The 21,860-nt window shown below is 44.5% G+C and overlaps 1 protein-coding gene and 1 pseudogene across 1 annotated transcript; one reads left to right on the plus strand and one right to left on the minus strand.

Annotated features, from left to right (window-relative positions):
* Nucleotides 1–3,878: 3,878 nt before the first annotated feature.
* On the minus strand, nt 3,879–15,424 carry LOC139055516 (nose resistant to fluoxetine protein 6-like). Its single transcript, XM_070533018.1, has 5 exons — nt 15,310–15,424; nt 12,429–12,549; nt 9,629–9,818; nt 8,751–8,893; nt 3,879–4,530 (listed from the first exon to the last, which is right to left on the minus strand). The coding sequence occupies exons 1-5, from the start codon at nt 15,333–15,335 to the stop codon at nt 4,312–4,314; spliced, it is 699 nt and encodes a 232-aa protein (XP_070389119.1). The 5' UTR covers nt 15,336–15,424; the 3' UTR covers nt 3,879–4,311.
* Nucleotides 15,425–20,718: 5,294 nt separating this feature from the next.
* Nucleotides 20,719–21,579, plus strand: LOC139056455 (piggyBac transposable element-derived protein 3-like; annotated as a pseudogene).
* Nucleotides 21,580–21,860: the final 281 nt, after the last annotated feature.

A 21,860-nucleotide genomic window follows, 5' to 3' on the forward strand; every position in this document is an offset into this window, starting at 1 on the left:
GGGAACGCCGTGGAACACCCTTTCTAGGAGTTTTCTTGATCCATCTGATCCTTAAAGGCGACAGCGAACCAGCTAACTATACTCAGTCCACCAAGGGCCGAAAGGGTCGCTCCTCTTGAGGGGCCATCCTAGGACTCGGCGCTGCCAGATCATAACTGAGCAGAATGTCACTAAAGTTGTTACCACCGCCACCAAACGTGTCTCGCCCCACTGGCCCCGTAGACCTGTCCAAAGGCGGCGTGTTGTTAGCTTCATGAAGCGATTCGTCGCAGCGGGGCTGCAGAGGCCAGAGGGTTACTACCCCCGCTAGCCAATCGTATCAGGGCTCGTGAATTGTGTGACTAACTTTTAAAGTGGTAGTGCTTAACCCATCGTTGTTGAGTTAATTTTTTTCAATACTATGTTTTTGTTTTTTTTGTCCCCTTTTACTTCGTTTAACCCTTTCCCCAGCACAGTTGATGCTTGCACTGGCTAACCTCCCTGTCTTTCCTTCCGCGTTTTTTTTTTCTTTATCTCGATAAAGCATACTTCAAACCACGTGTTTTAATCAGATGAACAAAAATGAACTCCGTTGAAGAATTGGGGGACGACGCAGACACTCCCAGGTTCTGTTGCTTGCAGCTATGTCTCAAGGACGAAGAATACCCACTTAGGTCGGTCAGAATCCACAAGCTCGCATTCTCCCTACAGCTTTGGCGCCATGGCTGCCTGTGATGACAGCCATTGTTTACCGCTTTTCAACAAACATGGGAGAAAATGAACTTAGTTTAAGTGTTAAGCATCATTGCAGAGCTATCCTTAACGATAATACAGCTTGCTGCACTTACACGGGTGCTATTGTTTAATAGGAGGAGGAGAACATTTTAATGAAAAGAAAGGAGGAGAGGTCGGCCTGGAGAGCGTGTCTCTATCCTGCTACTCCACACTGAGGAAAGGGGAAGTGGGAAATACAGAGGAAGGTAGGTGGCGGGTGATTATGTTGTGGTACAATGAGATACTATACACACGTTGTCCAATATGCGGATGCGCACTGTAGACGCATTACACGCAAGAGTAATCTTGTCCACGCAAAAAGTAATCTGGTCACATAAAGTTATTGCGCAAACACATATCGCACTAACTGCACGTCTCACAGGTTCTAGAGGCGATCGTCTAAACCACTCTTACTTAGAAAGTTCAAAAGTGATCTTATGGCACGTTGGGCACAGTCAACACACCTCCACGAGCCCACAAGCTTTTCTTCCGAAAAGGGGCGGGAGTCTAAGCAGTCAGCAGTAGACTTGAGTATTCTTCGTTCGGCCTCATATTGAGGGCACACGCAAAGTACGTGAGCTGTTGCCTCGGAAGTGTGACAGACGCGACAGTGAGGGTAGTGTGCTTGTCCAACCTTGTTAAGGTATAGTTGGGTGTATGCCGCAGCCAGCCGCAATCGATGAATTAGTGGTTCCTCGCCTTTCCGCAACCGAAGTGGAAGCCGGAATTGTATACCAGCGTCAAGCCTGTGGAGGCGCTCTTGCCGATTTTCGGGATTGTCTCAATGTCGCGCCATAGATGTTTTGAGGAAATTATGGAGGAAGTCGTTAATGTCATACCGGGAAAAATGAATTTTTTAATGTTCCCGTCAGTGTGCACCTTTTTTGCTTCCGCGTCAGCCTGTTCATTTCTAGCTATACCACAATGGCCAGGAATCCACTGCAGCACGATGGTATGCCCGGAATGAGACGCCTCAGCAAGCAGAGACATGATGTCATAAACCAGAGGACTATATGCGGTTCTGTCATTCATATAATTGCTGATGAGTTGCAGTGCTGGTTTTGAGTCACAGAACACTTTTCACTTCTCGAGGCTTTGTTGTAGAATGCAGCGAATTGCTTCTCGAACGGCGGTCAACTCAGCTACTGTGGACGACATGCTGTGTTCTATCTTGAACCGTTTTACGATTCCCATTCCTGGTACCGCATAGGCCCTGGAGGAAGAGATCTGTGTCACAGAACCATCTGTAAAAACATGCTCGGCATATCTATGCATGTAAGCAACGCATGATAACGCGAAATGCTTGAGCCCAGAAAGCGGAATTTTCAACTTCTTCATTATTCGGGGGATTGAGAGTCTCACCATTGGCTTTGCCATCGTCCAGAGTGGAACCTCGGGTATGCCATACGGTTCGAAGTCCGACGGCAATAAGTCTTGCTGCGACAACACTGCTTCTGAGTAGGCGGCGACAGGCCGTATGCTTGTGACGTTCGTGAGTGGATGATGTATATGTCTAGTCAGTAGCCTTAGATGCACTCGCAATGGCCCATATTGAAGATAAACTCGAGCTTGGCACGCACGTGCCTCAGCAATAGTGTCCCAAATAGACGCACATCGTGGTAGTCCTAGACAAATTCTCAGTGCGCGAGTCTGAGCACTTTCAAGTGTGCGTACAGCAGTTGTACTAACCGAGAAAGTACAGGCGCACTGTAGCGGAGGTCGCCAATAAAATGTGCCTGGTAGAGCTGCAGAACAGATGATACGGATAGCCCTCAAGATTTTCCAGACATATGTAGAATTATCTGAGTAAAACTGTCCCGCTTTTTTCTTAATCAAGAGAGGTGCTTCGACGAAGATAACTCACGGTCGATGATGACTCCGAGAAAGTTGTAGTGGGTTACCGAAGGTATAATCTTCCCATCAATCATAACGGGGTAGCAGGCCATTGACTTCCGCGTAAATGCCAAGGTTACACTTTTTGCGGGTGAGAGCTGCAGTCCGCGACTGTTAAGGTATGTCGACGTTATCGCAACCGCACGCTGCAGCTTCGTTTGCCCTGGCAAGCTCATTAAGCTCATGGTTTACGCTCAGCTCCAGTTAAGCTGGAACTGAGCGTAAACCAAGGAGGAATTAACCAAGGAATTAAGCTCCACTTTACCATAGGTTGCGAGCCTCTGGAAGTGGTAGGGGAATACATTTACTTAGGGCAGGTAGTGACCGCGGATTCGGATCATGAGACTGAAATAACCAGAAGAATAAGAATGAATTGGGGTGCGTTTGGCAGGTATTCTCAGATCATGAACAGCAGGTTGCCATTATCCTTCAAGAGAAAAGTGTGTAATAGCTGTGTCTTACCAGTACTCGCCTACGGGGAGAAACCTGGAGGCTTACGAAAAGGGTTCTATTTAAATTGAGGACGACGCAACGAGCTATGGAAAGAAGAATGATGGGTTTAAGGTGAAAGAAAAAGAAGAGAGCAGACTGGATGAGGGAATAAAGGCGAGTTCGTGACATTTTAGTTGAAATCATGGAAAAGAAATGGGCGTGGGCATGAGAATGTAATGAGGAGGGAAGATAAGCGAGGGTCATTAAGGGTTACGGACTGGATTCCAAGAGAAGGGAAGCGTAGCAAGGGGTGAGAGATAGTTAGGTGGGCATGGTCATAACATGGCCAGAATTAGTACGTGAGAAGTATGGGAGAGGCCTTTGCCCTGCAGCGGGTGTAACCAAGCTGATGATGATGATGACCCAACTTAACACGGCCGTGAAGTGCTTTTTAAGAAGGAAAAATATTTTGAAAAACGTTCCTGAAATCCTGGAACGTGTTTGAATTATTAGTGGGGTCTTGTATTCTGTACACAACCTCTAGTACGAGATAAAGAAGTGAACTTTCGATCAGTTCACAGATTGAAATTTCCTTTGCCTTGAGAGTTCATAAGGAATGAAGAACACAGGCTGTTACGTATGACACTCACTGGTGATTACTGAGTTATGTATAAAGAAAAGCACATAGGAAGGCACATCATGTCGAACGTGCAGGTGTACAGTTCGCAAAAAAAAAGTTTATATATCCCTGAGCGCACGCATACGTGAGCCAACTATAGATAATAGGGCTAGTTGGAATCTTTGATTCATGATTACAAAAATCAGCGTCGATTTCGCACTTTGTCCGTTGTGTTTGCGCTGAATTTTCCTAATCATGGAGCCGACTATGCACAACACGCGTCACTCCTGCGATACGTCACTGAGCATTGAGCGGCGTGGTTGTAAAGACACTTGCATTGTCCGCTGGGCGCCGCTGGTGGCTGTTCCAGACGCAGAGTGTAGAACGCGCAAGCAAGATAATTCATTTCACGAGGTCGGATGCTTCGGTTGGATGGTAGGACGTAAGGCAGAGTAACACAGCGCAAAAGACGTGGGCGAAAGGCAAGACTCAAAACACATACAGGCGGTGTATACACATAGCACTTATAAGCATCCATCAGTCTTCCGTTTTGTCCGACTGTCTTGCGTAACTTTGCTATTGCTTACTGTTGAATGCGTCTGGTCGCGCCTTCCTTATAAACGAGAAATTACGCCGTCTTCGGCTTTTTTCCAGCTTTGTATGTCGATCCCGTTAGGGTGTCGCTTATTCTCCGGTGTACGCGCATTTTGTCTTCCCTCAATGATCTTCTTGAAAGCAATTTTGTCCAGTACGGACGTCGGAGCCTCGGACGCAAGGTAGGCGAAGTAGGCCAGTATGTAGCTCCAAACAAGGACAGCAAAGTACATTGAAGCCTGAAAGGAAAAAAAAATAATTTTGATAAGCGTTGAACAGCGTGCTTTAATCAAAATAGAGTAAGAGAACGGTTTTCATTATTAGAAAGATAATCGTAATTCGAGGAGGAAACTAGCCGCAAAGGAATGGACACTACAAAACGTACAAGTAATTTCACTTGCGACTGGCACGCATGTTATACCCATAGTGCAATCTCCCAGACAGCGATGCTATCTTTATTCGCTTCACTGTACGATTTTTATGTTTCTATTTATTTATTAGTTATCCTTTTTTGCCCTAAAACAGTGGAACAGAGCACCTGAGGTATACTCTACCTGAATAGCTTTGCAGCACCGATATATAACAAGCAATAAAGAAGATGACGGTTCTGTTTGGGCCCAGCTCCGATTCTGCGATTTCACAAGAAAAGTTAATTCGGCCAGTCAACTTTTTTTGTGGCTTCAAATATTCTAGCAGCTATGGCTTGGTATGATTACGAGAATCACTAGCAGACAACTATTTACGTGGCATGTAAAGCATGTCCCAGCTAACGTTAGCCAAGCTGTTCAAAAAAAGAATGTCTTAGAAACATCACAGCGCGAGGTGGAATGATAGGACCTACGGTATTAGATCGTCAGGTGTCTGAAGAGCGACACTATGGGGCTCGAAAGCTGCATCTTGTACCATGTTGTCTAAATCTTCGTTTTCCCGTTGAACACCTTGGCTAACGTTAGCTGAGCCAAACGGTGCTCAGTATTGGTGCATGCGCTACTAGAATGGCGGTGGAAATGAATCAGAACAAACTTGTCTTTGACGTCGTCATCAATCGTAGCCACTCTGAGGGGCCCCTAATATGTTGCCGTTCCGTGAGAATATTTCAGATATTTAAGTGACCCAAGTGATGCAAGCGCTTCGGTTCATTTGATTTTATTCATTTGTGCTCTCGATATGTACGTTAGCCAAAAGTCTTTCTGAGCGCTTTGGACGTTTATTTGAATTTATTACTAGTGAAATATTGCGGTTCATAAATGAGAATTTTCGTTCTGTCAATGGCGGTAATTCGCCGGTTCTTTTAAATACCCTACATGAGATGCAAATCAGGTCAGAAGCTGCACGAAGGGAGAATTTCTACGCTTTATGAGATAGAAAGAGAGAGAGTAGATTTTATTGGAGGAAACTCGGTCGAGTACTGCTGCAGTGTCCTAGTTCCACAAGGAATAAGAGTTCTGATATTGCAGTGTGGCACTTTCGTAACTTATGTCTACGAGTGCACTGCAGCAAGTTAGAATCGCTGTATGCACAAGCGACATGAAATTTAAAAAAAATTCAAGGCTGTAGTTTCATCCGGAAGGCCAACCATGGATTGCGATGGCAAATTAGTGGATGGGTATGCGAAGTAAGGATGATCACATTACCGCCCCTATAAACTTGTAAGCATAGGCAGACAAACTAAATTAACAAGCATGGTGCCACGCGCGCGCGCGCATACATGAGCACATCTGACTCGATGACCGCGGAAACTCGCTGTCAAAACGCTCGCGTGAGGAAACGCGGTAGCAGCAGCGAGCGAATTCACATTCGTGCTGTGTATCGCTTCATCGCAAAATGAGTGCAGAGAACACACAGCATGCGCAAAGCTACGAGCCACCAAACAAAGTAACAAAAATCGTTTACACGCCATTGGAATTTCAGAGCTTCTAGTACCTGAAAGTAATACGCGGAGTCAAGAATTATGGTTTTTCAGTGCATATCCTACTGGAGATGCAGCGAATCTCACAGATAGAGCTGATATGGCTAAAGTAGGCTGGCCAAACTTCATACGAGAGATTAGGGCAATAATAGGCTGACCTTGTGCGGCTTCAAGCTTTGTGGGCACCTGTTTTTCCAATATCAACAGGCTCCAACAGGCTCCAACAATTCCAACAGGCTCGGCTGCACGAGCCTGTTGTTGTGCCCGGGCTGAAGCATCGGCACTGCGTAGACGGGCTAGTTCCCGGTTCTGCTCGCGGCGTTGCTGATCGAAAGATGCCTACTCCCAAAGATTACTTAAAAGCACTTCCCCTTGGGCTAGTTGGTAGCTGTTCATTATAAAATATAAAAACGCCAAATAAATGGGCACACACAAGAGAAGAGAACGGGACAGGCCACCTACAGGGAAGGGCCCACTGTACTAGAAATATATCTTAAAAGCACTTCATGTTGGGCTAGTTGGTAGCTGTTCATTATGAAATATAAAGGCGCCAAATAAACGGACCCAAACAAGAGAAGAGAACGGCACAGGGCGCTAAGTATTACGTATGTATTACGTATTACGTATTGCGCGCTGTCTACCCATGCCAGAACCGGATGGAAACTGCGGCGCATGCGCTCGGCTGCGACGGAGAGTAACGACGTCACTGCTGGCGCAGCTAATGCGACATCCCCTAGATAGCACAAAGACTTTTCACTCCGATGCATGAAATAATGTTACCTGGCCTGACTGTCATAGAGTCTAATGCAGATGTTCCCAAGTAGGCAACAGTGGTTTTGATGTCACCGCTTTCATCACACCAGCCTTGTCAATGGTATTTTCAGGCCAGTTAGCCTGACGTCATGGATCGGAGTAATCAGACCTTGTTCTATCTAGGCGATTTTGGCTAATCGTGCGCCTCTCTTTCTTCTCGCAGGCGCGTGGGATTTCGCCGGAGCAGTTTTGGGCGTACATCCGACCGACCGATGGAAGAACGAATGGACGAATCAGCTAGCCATATACAGCTTCGCTGAAATATGCACCATCGCGGGTGCGTTGTGCAGCAAAACCATTCGTGGGGGTTCATTTTCTTTGCCATTTGAAAGAATAGGCGCGCATGCTAGTAGAATACTTTTTGTGCCACTTTATTTCGGAGTGCTAAAAGTGCGTTAACTGTGGAAATTTCACCTTGAAGTGTGTAAGGGTGCTCCAGCGCTTCGAGGTTACCAGCATGTAAAAAATCGCACGGGCTTCCCTCGCAGGGGTTTGCCCTAAGTAGTTGTTGAAACACGGCGTGTGGTCACAGTAGGCTACGGATGTCATCCTGCTCCTTCGTGTATATGGCATCTTTGGTTCTAACGTAGGGAGACGCCCATTTTTTGTCCTTTTATTTCAAATCCTGCCTTTTGCTTTTCGCCACCGGCTTCGTTTAAATTCGTTGAGCTCGGTGTGCTGGTTTTCTGGTAAGCTGTCAAGCTTCAGCCGATCAGGGCTTTTCCGGCGCATAGTCTTTCTGCCGAAGTATCGGAAGCAGCGCAATGTTATTCGCAGTTAGTCTTGCACTGTTTCATGCCGTATCGCTTATTCGCTTAGACTAAACATTCACAGGTGGATCCAAAGCTGTCTGCTAGCGATGAGAAGAACATATGCTTCAATGTGGATGTGCCATTCTGCGATCGTAAAATGGAGAGCTCCGACTGTTTCTATCGTCCTCTTTCCTATCTTGCCTCCGACTTTCGCACAGCCTTCGTTTAGGTGTTTGAATGTAGGTGACCTTTTACAGGTAAGCTACACAGCGTGCCGCCGGCCAATTATAGCAGCTAGCCAGGTGACTGCGCTCTCCTGCCGAAATATTCCTCTAGCCTGCATCATCGGCTTAAGGGGTTAAGAGAGTAAAACTAACGTCTCCGAGTGTGTGCCGCGAAAGTTCGAATCTGGGGCGAGGCACCTCAAATTATGTTTTTTTTTCTTTTCTCACAGAACCCTCGCAAAGCGTACTGCAATTTGTGCGGTGGACACCGGTGCCAGTGGCGGACATGTAAACGACTAGGTAAATGCAGCTTAATGATGTAACGTAAATAAAACTTACCGCATTAAAAAATTATCGTGCGATGCTGGCAAAACTCCGTAAGGCAAAATGACCTCATTCAAAAAAAAAACATCTATTATTTGAGTGTGTTAGTTCGCTAAAACATGCTTTTTATGGGCGAAAAAGGATGTGTCATAGAACCACCAAAACACCCTTAAAGGTGCAAATTCGTTCGGTGTGAAATCAATATGTTTGTGTAATTTAATACCACAAAGGATAAAAATATAGGCGCAGTGGCCTTGATGCATACAGGAATTAAGTTCACCATTGTGGCAATTCGGGCCTGCCGTACGCATTGATTTCAACTGTGCCAAGAAAAGCGTTAAACTCGTCACCATAGTTTTCAGAGGGATTTCCAGTTGAAAAGCCGTGTTCGCTTTAGTGAGGTCTACGTTGTAGAGTGCGAAATGTTGTCCCCTTACCGTGTTGAACGTTGACCAGAATACACGCTCCCTAGAAGCCTGCAGGTAGAGCCGGATGAAAGGCAGATGGATGAGGTAGACTCCGAATGAAAGCTTGCTAGGCGCCACAAATACATTCGACGACAGCAGCTTGTTTACTAACCCTGCATTGAAGCACAGCAACGTTGTGCACAGTGAAACTAAAGATATGCGTAACGGTTCATTTAAATTGAATTACTGCAATTCTGGGCCCGTATTCACAACACAGCTCGCATGATAGAGTGGCCCTGAAACAGATGTGAGAGTGAGAATAATATAGGAGACAGAGATAAACATAGAAGGAAAGGCTCAGCGTATATTCAAGCTTGTGCCCATTTTGCTGTCATACGTGAAATCAGACAGATAGCAAATAAGAATAAGTAAACAGAAATACAAGAAACAGACAGCGAGCTTGGACAGTCACTTAAGCCTTCACCACGCATTTAATGGTCACACCTAAGCTATTAGGCTCATTGTTACTAGGTCGTTGCAACTACAGCTGGTTATGACGAAAATGCGACTATTTAGCTTAACCTAACCTGGCCTAATGACTGTCGTTGTAGTGACATTTCAGACGTGACTACAACACAGTCATATATGAGTCACACATTCTATCACTGTTCGCAGCATGAAGAAAACGACACCTGTAGAGAGCAATGTGGTATCGTAATAAGCATTTAATCATAAAGCAGCCAATATGACCAGAATTATCCAAAGTCTAGCACTACGGCGTCTTCTACGGCGTAGGTGTTGCTTTCGCATGTTAAATACAATCCACTGAACAGTTAATTGTTGAAACAAGCAATTGGCATGAGAAAAGCGCGCAAGAAGCAAAAAGCAGTGTTATCAATAAACCTCACCACCACGACCTGAGGAACAAGCCAGCGTAACCCACATCAGAAAGACCGACCAAAGAATGCGATCGAAGAACGCCACAATCAGTTTGAGGGTTTCTGTGGCCGGATTAGGGCTCCTGTACCAGGGTAGCTTCATGAATACGCAGCAGAAGCCGCAGCTGAGGGATATGCACCAGCCAGCAATCTGCGTTGCCTGAAGAGCAAAAAGTAGACGTACAAAATATTCATGTAGAATGATACCAGTTTCTCACTATTTTTCAAAGATAAAGTTAATTAAGATAGTCAGTGGAATCTAAAAGCACTTTTATCAGTCAAGCTAACGTAAGTCATCTTTGCCCGCAACCTGGGCACTCTCCTATGAATGACCATTTGAGTAGGCAAAAGGGAAATTAAACGACAATAAAATGCCGCGATACGTGTTAGTTACGCCGCTTGGTATGCTACTTTAACATTTACAGTACTAAATAAATGTAGTCGTCTGCCTGAGTTCGAAGATGGAAATGCCGAATTTGCCTTCACTGATGCTACTGGACAGAGATCTAGTTCGCTTTTGCAGTTCTGTCATATACGTGTCCTGTATATCCTCTGTAAGTGACTGCGCGAAAAAAGTGTTGAAAGCGTTTGTACCAAAAGACAATGGCTCTAAAACTGCTTTCATACCTACGTTCCTTTTCTTGGTTATAGGTTCAGTACGCGCAACAGAAGTCGCATAGATTCAGGAATATGAACTACGAACGTGGTCAGTACAGTTACATAGGCCCACGAGAATCCTTTTCGTTTTCAATATTTTCCTGCAACTTTTCTATTTACTTTCTAAAGTATTTCTGTGCTTGGATACAAAACGAAATGTTTTTGAACCGACGTCGCTGGTGATTTCCTTATGACTACGACCGGAAACATGGCCCCCGGTATTTCTAGGCAACATCTAACGTCACTAATTACTTTCCACCACGTAACTAAATAATAGTAATATTATGGAAGAAAAGACCAACATGAACTGCCCTGACGTGATATATACGAAGGCGTGGAGTGACACGATGTCACCACTTTCTATCACGCATCTTTGGTCATTTTTTAATAGACTTTTTGTTTCCGATGGTATATTTGATAGTTTCAAAATTTTCCGCACAAGCTCGTAAACACAGTTGATTACCTTACTCGTCATAAACAAAGCTCGTACGTGGTTGCCGGTAGTTGAAGTAAGATAGTCAGATTTGTATCAGAATAAGACTTAAGGGGGAGAGGGGGTGAGTTGGAGTCTTATACGAGAGCTGAAATTATATGCAGCGTGCGGCTCAAAACGCCTTACTGGGCTAGTCAGTTCATAATTGCTTTAATGTTATAGAAGGGAAACAGAAATGACCGGACTGGGAAGCCTATTATTCGCACAAGAGTTTAGCCTAGAAAGACTGGTAGACATATTATGGAAGGTTCCAGCGCGTGCATACATATTTCTGCATCGTCAGCAGACCACATAGCGCTGAAAATAAGATTGCCAGAAGGACGCCCTTACTCTAGCTTGTTGTCTACGAATTGATGTTCACTACAACACAGTCCCACAGGCGCATCACTGATAGGCGTGTCTGAAGTGAGAGAGCGCTAATGACCATCCAGTCAATGATACCAGTTGTTCAAGCACAAAGACCTCTTCGTCGTTGTACAGTCTTGTACTACAGTGGTTTCCCGCTTATAGCAAACTAGCGGGCAAAGCTCACGCTCGCTCAGCTGCTCATACCTCACAGAGAAACTTCGGACAGAAAGTCCCGATCTATTTTCTAGGAGAGATACTTCTGGTGCAGTGCATTCTTTTGCTTGGCGTTAACAGCGCTCTCCATTTACACCAACGTGGAGCAGCAGTATATACAAGCTACCATTATGTGAAATTTTCGCATGCTGTTTAGAATCGGCGGCCTCATCGTGCGTCTCTGCGTCGCATTCGACCAATGGTTTACTGTACAAAATACTATTGCATAATTTAAGCGGGTAGGATCGCCACTGCACCCAGTGCGCACTGCGCGTAAGGACATAGCACACTTACTATGGCAGCTCTATACGTCCTAATGGAACCTTCATGTGCTATGCTAACCCTACCGCAGTGTTCGCCCCTTCAGATACAGCTTGTATGTCGATCATTTATACTGATGCCGATGCATCGCTTGATATGAAGGCTCTATCAACTTTTCTACAAATCGAGAGGTCGAATCCCGGCCACGGCGGCCGCATTTCGATGGGGGCGAAATGCGAAAACACCCGTGTACTCAGGCTTAGGTGCACGTTAAAGAAGCGCAGGTGGTCGAAATTTCCGGAGTCCTCCACTACGGCGTGCCTCATAACCAGAAAGTGGTTTTGAAGAAAAAAAAAAACACTTTTCTGCGAAAACGCGGTATTAACAAGATATTTCATTGCTGCGTGCTGTGCTACGTTTGTGTTAAGTGTCGCACGTCCATGCGCGCATCATTGTATTTATCATCGCTTCCAACCAAAGAATCATGCTAGGCGTGCGACAGGCAAATCGCTCCAGTTCTGCTTAAGCGCCTCACCCCCCTTTTTTTCCTTTGTAAGGTGATATAACTCCAATGAAACATTTTTTGCTCATAACGCTCTTTGTTATCAGGTAGTTTCTTCATGTGGTTGCGAGGCTTTACAAATTAATAAGCTTATGGCGGCTCTCCAAGGCGTTTCATGAAGCTGCACAGATTCATTGCGCAAGAAGACACAATTTAGTGCACATTGCTTTTAACAGCTCACCTACAACTTCTTATCTTTCACCTCTAGACAAAGTGGTTAAAGCCCTCTGGAATACCTTGGTGATTTTTCGATTTCTGAAGTCGTCCATCAGGAGGTACGTTATGCACCCGCTGAAGTAGCAGACGGCATGATAGTATGGTCGGCCGTAGTAATCATTCATCGTTTTGTCCATTACACTGCCAATGAAAGAGAAAAATACACATGAATACAGTATAATATTATTGACAGCGTTACTTGACTGTAAACACAGTACATCTGTATGTAATGCCACCATGATGGCTATTTATATATACTCGTAGCGTGCAAAAAAAGAGTATACAAATTTGAGGGTCTTTACGCTGTTCAAACTCATCGAAGTCAGAACGCCTTTCTCATTACTGGATTTCACGACGAAAAAGAAGCATCAGAAAGCGCCTGTTGTATAGAAGCACAAGAGCACTAAAGCTTCAAATGATTTGGCGTAACATCCACGTTAAACCACACATTCAAAACTATGAATAGGTTTCTACTCACCGCAACTTGTAGATCGCTTGACCATGAAATATGCTGAGCGATAGAAATTTTATGACCATACTATTCTTTCGTATAAGTGGTACAAAAAACTAAATGTTGGCCTCCATATTCCGCTGGTTATTCGGAAATTTATACACTATTCAGAAAAAGGATGATCAAAGTGAAAACTAAGTACAATGACAATGCGACCTCATTAGAGTCAGAAGATCACAGTTTCTGTCGCCACCATCATTCGTGAAGAATGCAGGGTATAATTATTCGGTGCAGTCCCCACTTCGTACACACCTTCTTCAAATATGACACTGAAACTCGTTCATACGCTTAATAAGCAGACAGCGTAAGTAAGGAGCGTTATACAAACATCCAAACTTGCACACAATACGAAGAATGCACAATACTGAAACAGCACTTATAGACAATTGAAGAAGGCGCTGTCCCCTAGCTAAGGAGTTGTGAAAGGCAATGATAGCATGCATCAATTTGGCCACGATAACGGTTTGAGCACTCCTCTAACTGAAAGAATGCGCCCTTAAAGAGGGTACACGCGGTCACAGAGCTAAACTCACTGTTGGTCATATCATCGGCATTCTGGGAGAATATGCTTGACTGAAGCGTTTAGCTTGTCGCATAAACTCGTTTGGGGCGTCCTTACAATGACAAACCATGTCCCTCGGAAGTCACATCCAATGTAGACGATGGAGCAGCGTGTCAAACGAGCCGCTAATTTTTCACTTTGGTAAGAACCGAAAGATTGTCTATAAGAATGCTATCACGCGCTGCTTATTGAACCTTTTGGGCTTAAATAGTTGGGTCACAGCGCGTGAAGCTATGACTCGATGCCTGTTAAAGTGAATCCAGCGAAAGTAAAAGCACTAAATGCGCGCTCTCTATTATGCATTCTATCAGCCACCTCGATCCCTGCAGTGCCAACGTGGCAACGTACGCCTGTCTGTTGAATACAGCTCTCGACGATTAATCGAAGCAACATTCAATATGTACAAAATTCCAAAGATTCAAAAGACGTCTACACAAGATTAAATTTTTTATGATTTCTAAGCACCTTTAAAGTAGGAATGCGCCTTGCGTTGTCGACTGGGGACACCATAGAAATAAATGCTGGGGCCTGCAATATTCAAAAGAGCTGTGGTACCTTACACGACGCTTTTTGTCAGACAGCCGATAACGTCTAATTGAACTGCTCAAATATGGAAAGCAGAAGTGTAACTGTCATTTGATGTCACCCGCCGGCGAAGGCTAATGTGTAGTTCTCATCCGTCTCTCTCTCTCTCTATCTCTCTTTGTCTCTCTCCCGGAGAGACCGTATTACAAGAAAGAGAGGGGAAAGTTTTCGAGGTTAAGTGACGTAACTGTTGGGTGCGTTAGCCTGCACTGGGCGACGGGGATAAGGCTAAAGTGGCGTACTTGCTGAAGCGTAAGTATCCTTGCCTATGGGCAACGTAGAGCAAATTTATTTTCATTTTCCAGGGATGTTCAATGTTACAGAAGGCTTCATGGGTTACGAATTGGACTAGCTTATATTTTGGCGTATAAAATTAGCGCACCGATCGTGTCACTAATAATTGCACTTCTTCCACAGAGCTTCTCACGTAAAATCACATGTGTGTTCAGAGCAAGATCACTTCCGGACGGACGCAAATCAAACCACCGCAGAGTAGGTCGAAATGACCGACTTCGCCTCCATGAGAATGTTTCTTCGCGGTATCTGCCTTCCATGAAGCTGCATTACGGATCTTTTTTAGTACCAAGTCGAAAAGAATCTCGACTATCGCAATAACTTCCAGTTTTTAGAGCGCTATATGGCACAGTATGTCCTTAAGTTCACACAGCAGTGAGTTCTAAAACATACTTGAAGTTTACTTCACTTTTTGTTAACTCGGTACACAAACAATGAATTCTCGTCTTGTCATGAGCAAAACTGAAATCATGAAGCGCCACCAAGAGACCTCAGCGTAGAACGCTATATTTGCGCATGTCAAGTTGCTGAGGTGTATGTGCCTCCAAGGTAGATTTCAAAGACGCCGTTCAATAGACTACAGTCTGGTCATTCAAATTTTTAGCTAGAAACGAAGCCGGTCAGTACTTAGTCCAAACAGAAGAACGTGTCGAGATCCGCCGGTCATGTTTTCGGAAATATGGTCAGTGAATTACTTCATTCTTAGCGGTTTATGGTTCATGTGGGTTTGGTTGTTTGGTCTTGTTCACTTTTATGCTTTGTTTCCTCAGTTTACCGCCATATATGCCCGACACTCTGCCTCCCAATGCATGGTAGTCAACCACAGCTGTCTCTGGTCAAGCTTTCTTCCTTTCTATAAACCTTATCTCCCCTTATCTCTCTCTCTATCTCTATTGGACTTCGACACTATCCACTTACGCAGATAAAGGGTGATTATAATATTACTCACTGTAAGTTGGATACTGGAAAGGCCATAAATGGCAGCAGCACAGAACCGCCCACTGACCAAGTTGCGATGGCGCAACCCAGTAAGGAGAGGGCGATGAATACTCCAATGGCCAGCATCCTCCGCCTGTGAAGTAATTACACACGGTGCACTGGTGCGTTGCAAAACGTATTAACAATGCTACTGACCAATATGCGTAACCTGCAATGTCATATTCATATGCGTTTTGCGATAGTTCCCTCTAAAGCCCGGGGTTCAACACCTCGCTTCCAAATTACCCAGACACAAGATGTCTCGAAGTAAGGACTTAGGGCCGACTTGCCTCGCTCTGTGGTCTTTAGGTGTATGCGAGTACGTTCATGTTCTGTGAAAACATTTGGCTGCTCTGTTTCATCATGCCATTCTTGTGCGCCGATGTGCCAGCTAAGCGTATGAAGAAAGTTTACGGATAATACGCTATACAGCAATTTGAGGTAATAGGTCCCCAAGTTCTACTGAGAAACGCATTGAAAAGGAATAAAAACATTTTATGGAGTGTCGAAAAAGGTTGTGTGAGGCTTTATACACACCCGTTTCAATTGGTTTCTGCCCTTATTTATATTAAACTGCCATAAAATAATTTGGAAACGCTGCGCTGGCTTTTGACGCCAACTTTGAAGGCAGTACATCAGTCTGAAGATCTTGAAAGGGCAGCGCAATAATACGAAGACAGAAGGCAGGAACAAACAGGACAGCGCTGTCCTGTGTGTTCCTGCCTTCTGTCTTCGTTTTATTGCGCTGCCCCTTGAAGATGTTCAACCCGTACCAACTCACCCAAATGTCGATGAATCAGTCTGACCCTTGAAGGTGCGCGATATTCCTATCAGACGAAGGACAATCAGATGTGCTCACAAGTGCTAAAACAAACAATTAGACGTTTCGAGCTCCCGCCACTCAGGCCCATGGCATTAAAATTGCATCCCTCTAAGGATAGATACCACCTACTACCTGATGTAAAATGCACACACTGTGAAATGTTTAGCATACTTAAGGATTAAAACGGTCCTGAAACATCACTTGAACGTGGTCTAAAAACATACTGCGTGGATAGCATAAGCTGCTGTGAACATCTCAGCCTAGTTTGGCAGTCGTACGCTGCGCATGGAGCTCGCAAATGGAGCACGATGTCACCGTTCTCTCAAATATCCTACTTTCAACAATAGCCTGCTACTCATTCTTTTCTAGACGCTTTATTTCGTAATACGCATATAGCGGATTCAAACACACGCCTGCTATTGACCAATCTCCGACGTCACTCAAGAAAGGCATTTGGATCAGTGCGGTTCATCCCAGTGTTACTGTGTATATTTATTGGCGAAGTTTAGTAAACAGACTGAAGTAAACGAAAATCTCCTTTCGAATTCCTATAATAATTACATACTTCCGAAAGAAGCCTACGACCGTCTGCTCAGGCTCAGCCGCGGCTGGCCCCGTAGGAACTAAACTTTGGCCACCCTACTTATCAGACTCATAGAGGTCGGGTCTCGCTGTTTTAGAATAATTTTGAACACTCAACTAGCCTCGAACCACGTGAAACTTAAGATTAGACCACACGCACGCTTGTCAGTGCGTGCTTCCTCCTGGCGGCTCCTGCTGAGGCGCCTAGGCAGGTTTATGGATAGCGCCTCAAAAGAAGGGCAAATTGGATGCGCATAATAACCGTCGGTACTATACAGTTGGCGAAAGCGAAAGCCGGTCCGCACCCCGTAGCACGGTCAGGCTAGAGCGTTTTAGCATGAGCACGCACTCAAACCATGTCGTGCACAAAGACGCGCCACAGTTGCATGCAGTATGCGGTCGGCAACGCAGCGTAGATGTCGGGGCCACAGCGGCTCGCGGAGGACAACCGCGTTCGGCTTACGTTTGGCGCATCGTAGTCACCAGAATTGAAAGTAGTGGCGTCTGAGTTAACAACCGAAATCAAATTAGAACTACACGCCACGATGTCGTTGAGTAGGCTTTGAGTAAGTTGTGGGCATGCCTCGTTCCGCCGTAGCCTCCGCAATGCAAGGCACTGAAGAAGGAGTGGAAGCACCGTGAAAGGCGTGTTTATAAGTGACTCCGCTTCTGCTGAACGCATTTAAATAATGTTTTGCGACAAAGTACAGCTGAAATAGCCCATTTCACCTTCGAATGCCTTTCTACATTTTGGTAAAAAGGGGCTCAGGGCTCTTTTAAGTATAGAATGCGGAAGAAAATCTTCACACGGCTTTACTCTTTAAAGTGTTTCTTAACTAGGGTGTAACTCTGAATAAAGCACCGACAGTGTACTGACAAACAAATGAACCATATGCGAATAGCACTTCTCGCATTTTTAGATCTCCGAAGTGCGTAAATGTGCTTTATTTGTCAGCTCAGTAACGCTAATGACGATGTTACAGAATGGTTTCTATCAATATACTGCTTAGAGACAAGGAATAATTAAGAATTAGACGTGAACGTCTAACACACAGATGTACGCAGAATAAATTTTGCCAAATATTTTCGGATGACCAAGTATTGATGTAAAACCTACATACGCTCCCCTTGTCAATTGTTTCCCTCAAGGTATGCCTCTAAATGTCAGTTGGTCAGCTGTTATCTCACAATATTGGGCCGCAACTGTGATTTATTCCACTTGACATAGGTCTGCTATTACTTGCCGTGTGTCGTCTTGTGTATGCTTATAACGTGGTCAGTATATTATGAACGGCTCAGTGTTAATCGTAATTATTATTAGTTTGGCCTAGAATGCAGATTTCGGCATTAAGTGCTGTTTCTCTCATTTCTATAGCACGTATTCAGTCAGAGGTGAGATCCCTGATTTACAGCAAAGCCGCATTGGCGTGCTCATACTGTGCGAGTGTTAAATCTATTTTCCTAAACCGCATTTTCATTATGTTTGAAGGCTGTTGTTTCGCAGTTATTCCTATGAAAATCTGACGTTACCAAGGGTGTAATGTTGGCAATTCCGTCTTAGATAGGGATGCTTCTTCATGAAAAAAAAAACAAAAAAAACGAAAAAAAAATTCAAGATAAAAGGATGCTGGCTGTGCAAGCTCATTTTCGGCGCAATTCATTTAAAGCGTGCTGTTTCCTTCCTGAAAAAGAATATGTGAGCTTAGCAAATAAATATAATAACGCATGCCACAGCGCCCTAAATCTTAGGGCCAAAGTCATATTGTGAGCCGCCTTTTTCAATATTTGTTGGTCATGCAACGTTTATCAGCACGCTCTGTACATATGTCTCAATAGAGTTTCCACCTTTACATAGGCGCTTATTGATTTTTCAGTGATCAGAGAATGTGAGCATAACAAGCTGGCCTCAGAATTGTGGGGACTTGCTTAATGTTACTAGCAATAATCTTTAGTTTCACGAGTTTGCAGTGCAATCATCATTATGATCTCTGCATACGTTACTCGCCACTAAAGATCATGAGCACTCTGTCCATTAAGCACATATTAGTAAAAAAATGTGCACACTCTTTGTATATCATGAATCCTTTGTTATTTTTCCTGGGCTTTTCTCACCTTTTGAATAACAGCAATATCAGGAGTGAGATTGCAAAGAGCTGGAAGTCGGTCGATAAATACCAGACGTGGGGCAGCACATCCTGCGAAAACACAAAGCTGTACCAGTGCAGAAGGCGTTTCATACTTTCCTAACTGGCAAAATGGGTGAAAGCTGGTTAAGGAACTTTGAAGCCGTTTCTTCGGCTTTTCTCTTGAGTGTCCGGTATTTCTTGGGAAATGAATATACGAAATGAAACGTAGTGGCTATTTTATCAGAAATGTTAGTAATTAATCGCTTGTGCTGAACGAGACATATATAGTTTGGAAGGAATAATGAAGCACTGTAAATTATTTTTGTGTTTTTCTTGAATGTATTCCCGCAAGCACTCTCGTGAAGCACTCGTGAAGTTTCATGCTGTAGGCAACCAATACGCCATACTCATCGTGTATTGCATACTTGGAGGATCCTTACAATGTGGCTTGTCTTTTAATGTATGCTTGATATATACACCAAAGATGATATTAATGCGACTAGCATCCCTTGTGAACATTACCTGCTATGCGGTATGTTTGTATCTAACCTCTTTCACAAACCAAGTGACGCCATTTATCTACTACCTTAGGCCACTAGGTATATGTGTTGGCTGCTATATTGCCGAGCAAGCAATGTGGGTACTTAGGGCAGAATGGAAAACTTGGTGCTACCTGCTGTCTGACCTAGCGAACAACTTTGCTCTCTGAGTATGTACCCCAATATATTTGCCCACAGAGACAACTTATGAACGGTGCATGAGATATTGGTACCTCTGCATTTTTCGATAATCCTCCACAATGATTGTGCCAAGGTTGCCAAGGGACACGCAGCCTCATGTATATTACCCTTGTAGCGCCCCGCCTACAACAGGCACATGCGTGTCCATTGGGGCCACTTCATGCAGCCCACTGCAGTGACGAAGCCCCCAGGATTCTGGGGCGCTGCGGAGTTTCAAGTCAGGTGCGCCGATTGCGAAGTGATACACTTATGCTGGCGCCATTTGGCATTTTGATTGGCATCCAGATGGCCCCTTCGTGTGTCTACGGTTGCCATGGAGTGTGTGGCTAAGTTAATTTAATGCTAAATACATTGAGGTCGGTAGTCTTGTGAAGTGGGAATTAACGGAAATTTGCACTGTTCCTTACTTATGAATGACAATGAATGCTCTGACCACCCGCTGTCCTCTCTCAAACCTCTGTGTCATGCGCGCGTGAAAAAAACGAAAGAGGAAGATTTCGCTGCTTTACAGAATCGTTCAATTTTCCGAAGCCGTTGCGGTATCTAAGGGCGCCACCTGCGATTATGCCTTAGGACTCCCTTAGGATAATTATATGTAAGCATCGAGCTCACCAAGGCGGTCGTGGCAGCATAGTTTTTGATCATAAGGAGCAGGTGCCACCAATAGCGACCCATGCCGCTGTACAACTCCAGAAAGAAAGCCTTGGTATCTGGTCCAGAGACGTGACGTGGCAGGACATACAAGCACATGATGATGAAGAACAAAGGAATTGCCGTTCTGCGAAGGAAAAAGGATGACTGTTGTTTTTTTCAATCAGAACGTGAACACGTTTTGTTACCGATGCTTTTTATTTCTACACGTTTTCCGACATGCACCGCATTAGATGGGGAGTACAGCACAGGAAGCTCTAGAATTTCGCTATACAAGCGCAACAGTTGCGCATGACGCAAAATAAAAGGAATTCGTGTCATTATGCTTACTACAAAGCGTAAACGCAACAGATGTATGCCAAAAGCATGCGAAATCGCTCTTCAGACAAACGCAAGCAACAACTCCGCGGGGTTGACTGTTGAAATGCAACTTGTGAGAGGGGACAGATTTTTAAAAAATGAACCTAAGTACAACAATTAAGGTCCTTTACATCAAACCGTTTTTTGCAGGGAAACTCGAAGTCCATTGGTATCGAAATGAAGAAAAAGATTACGAGTACGCCCTTGCATTGAAGCGCGCGAAGGTTCCTGCCATGAACTGGACCAGGAATAAACCTGAATATACCTGGGAGAATTCAACTGACGGGGCAATGGAGCGCTAAGCCATGTTGCGGTCTCTCTACAACTGTTATTCTCCGATTGAAGTATTCAGCACCATTCTTCATGATCAAATAGTCACTCATATAATAATACAGACTGGCAAGTATGCAAAGCAGAAAAATGAACACGGCTTTGCTCACGACTTGGATGATCTGAAGAGGTTCATCGGTATTCTTTTGCTGTCTGGCTACCATAGGCTCCCTCGTCAGAAACTTTACTGGTGCGTTGATGAAGATGTTGGAGTGTCCTTCGTAGCTAAGTGCATGAGCCGAAATAGATTTCTTGAGATAAAAAAAAATTTGCACCTAGCCAACATTGACTTGATTGGGGAGACGACTAATCGGATGTTCAAAATACGTCCCCTCATCAACCTACTGAACGAGCGTTTTCAGCATCATAGTATCTTCCACCGAAACCTTTCTATAGATGAGTCTATGGTAAAATATTTTGGGCACCATCCTGCCAAACTATTTATGCGTGGCAAGCCAATTCGCTTTGGGCACAAGAACTGGATGGTGTGCAGTTCTGACGGCTACTGTTATGGTTTTGATACCAACTGTGGAAAATCTCTCAACAATGATAAGAATCCGCTGGGAATTCGCGTTGTTCTCTCTCTGCTTGAGGGAATCTCCGATCCTAGTGACCACATAGTCTTTTAAGACAATTTTTTTACAAGTCAGAATTTCCTTGTTACTCTGCGTGAAAAGGGGTTTAGGGCAACAGGCACTCTTCGCGAGAACCGGCATATGAAGTCCCCTTTTCCAGCTAAAAAAGAAATTGAAAAAAAAGCAAAGTGGAGAATTTTTCTATTCTTTCGACTCCGTCGGTGAGGTTCTTCTCGTAAAGTGGAAGGACAACAGTGTTCTAACAATGGCTACGAACTACGACAGTATTGAACCCATGTCCTTTGTAAAGCGGTGGTCCTCTGCAGTTCACGAAA

The sequence above is a fragment of the Dermacentor albipictus genome, chromosome 2, assembly GCF_038994185.2.
Source record: "Dermacentor albipictus isolate Rhodes 1998 colony chromosome 2, USDA_Dalb.pri_finalv2, whole genome shotgun sequence".
Classification (NCBI taxonomy): Eukaryota; Metazoa; Arthropoda; class Arachnida; order Ixodida; family Ixodidae; genus Dermacentor; species Dermacentor albipictus.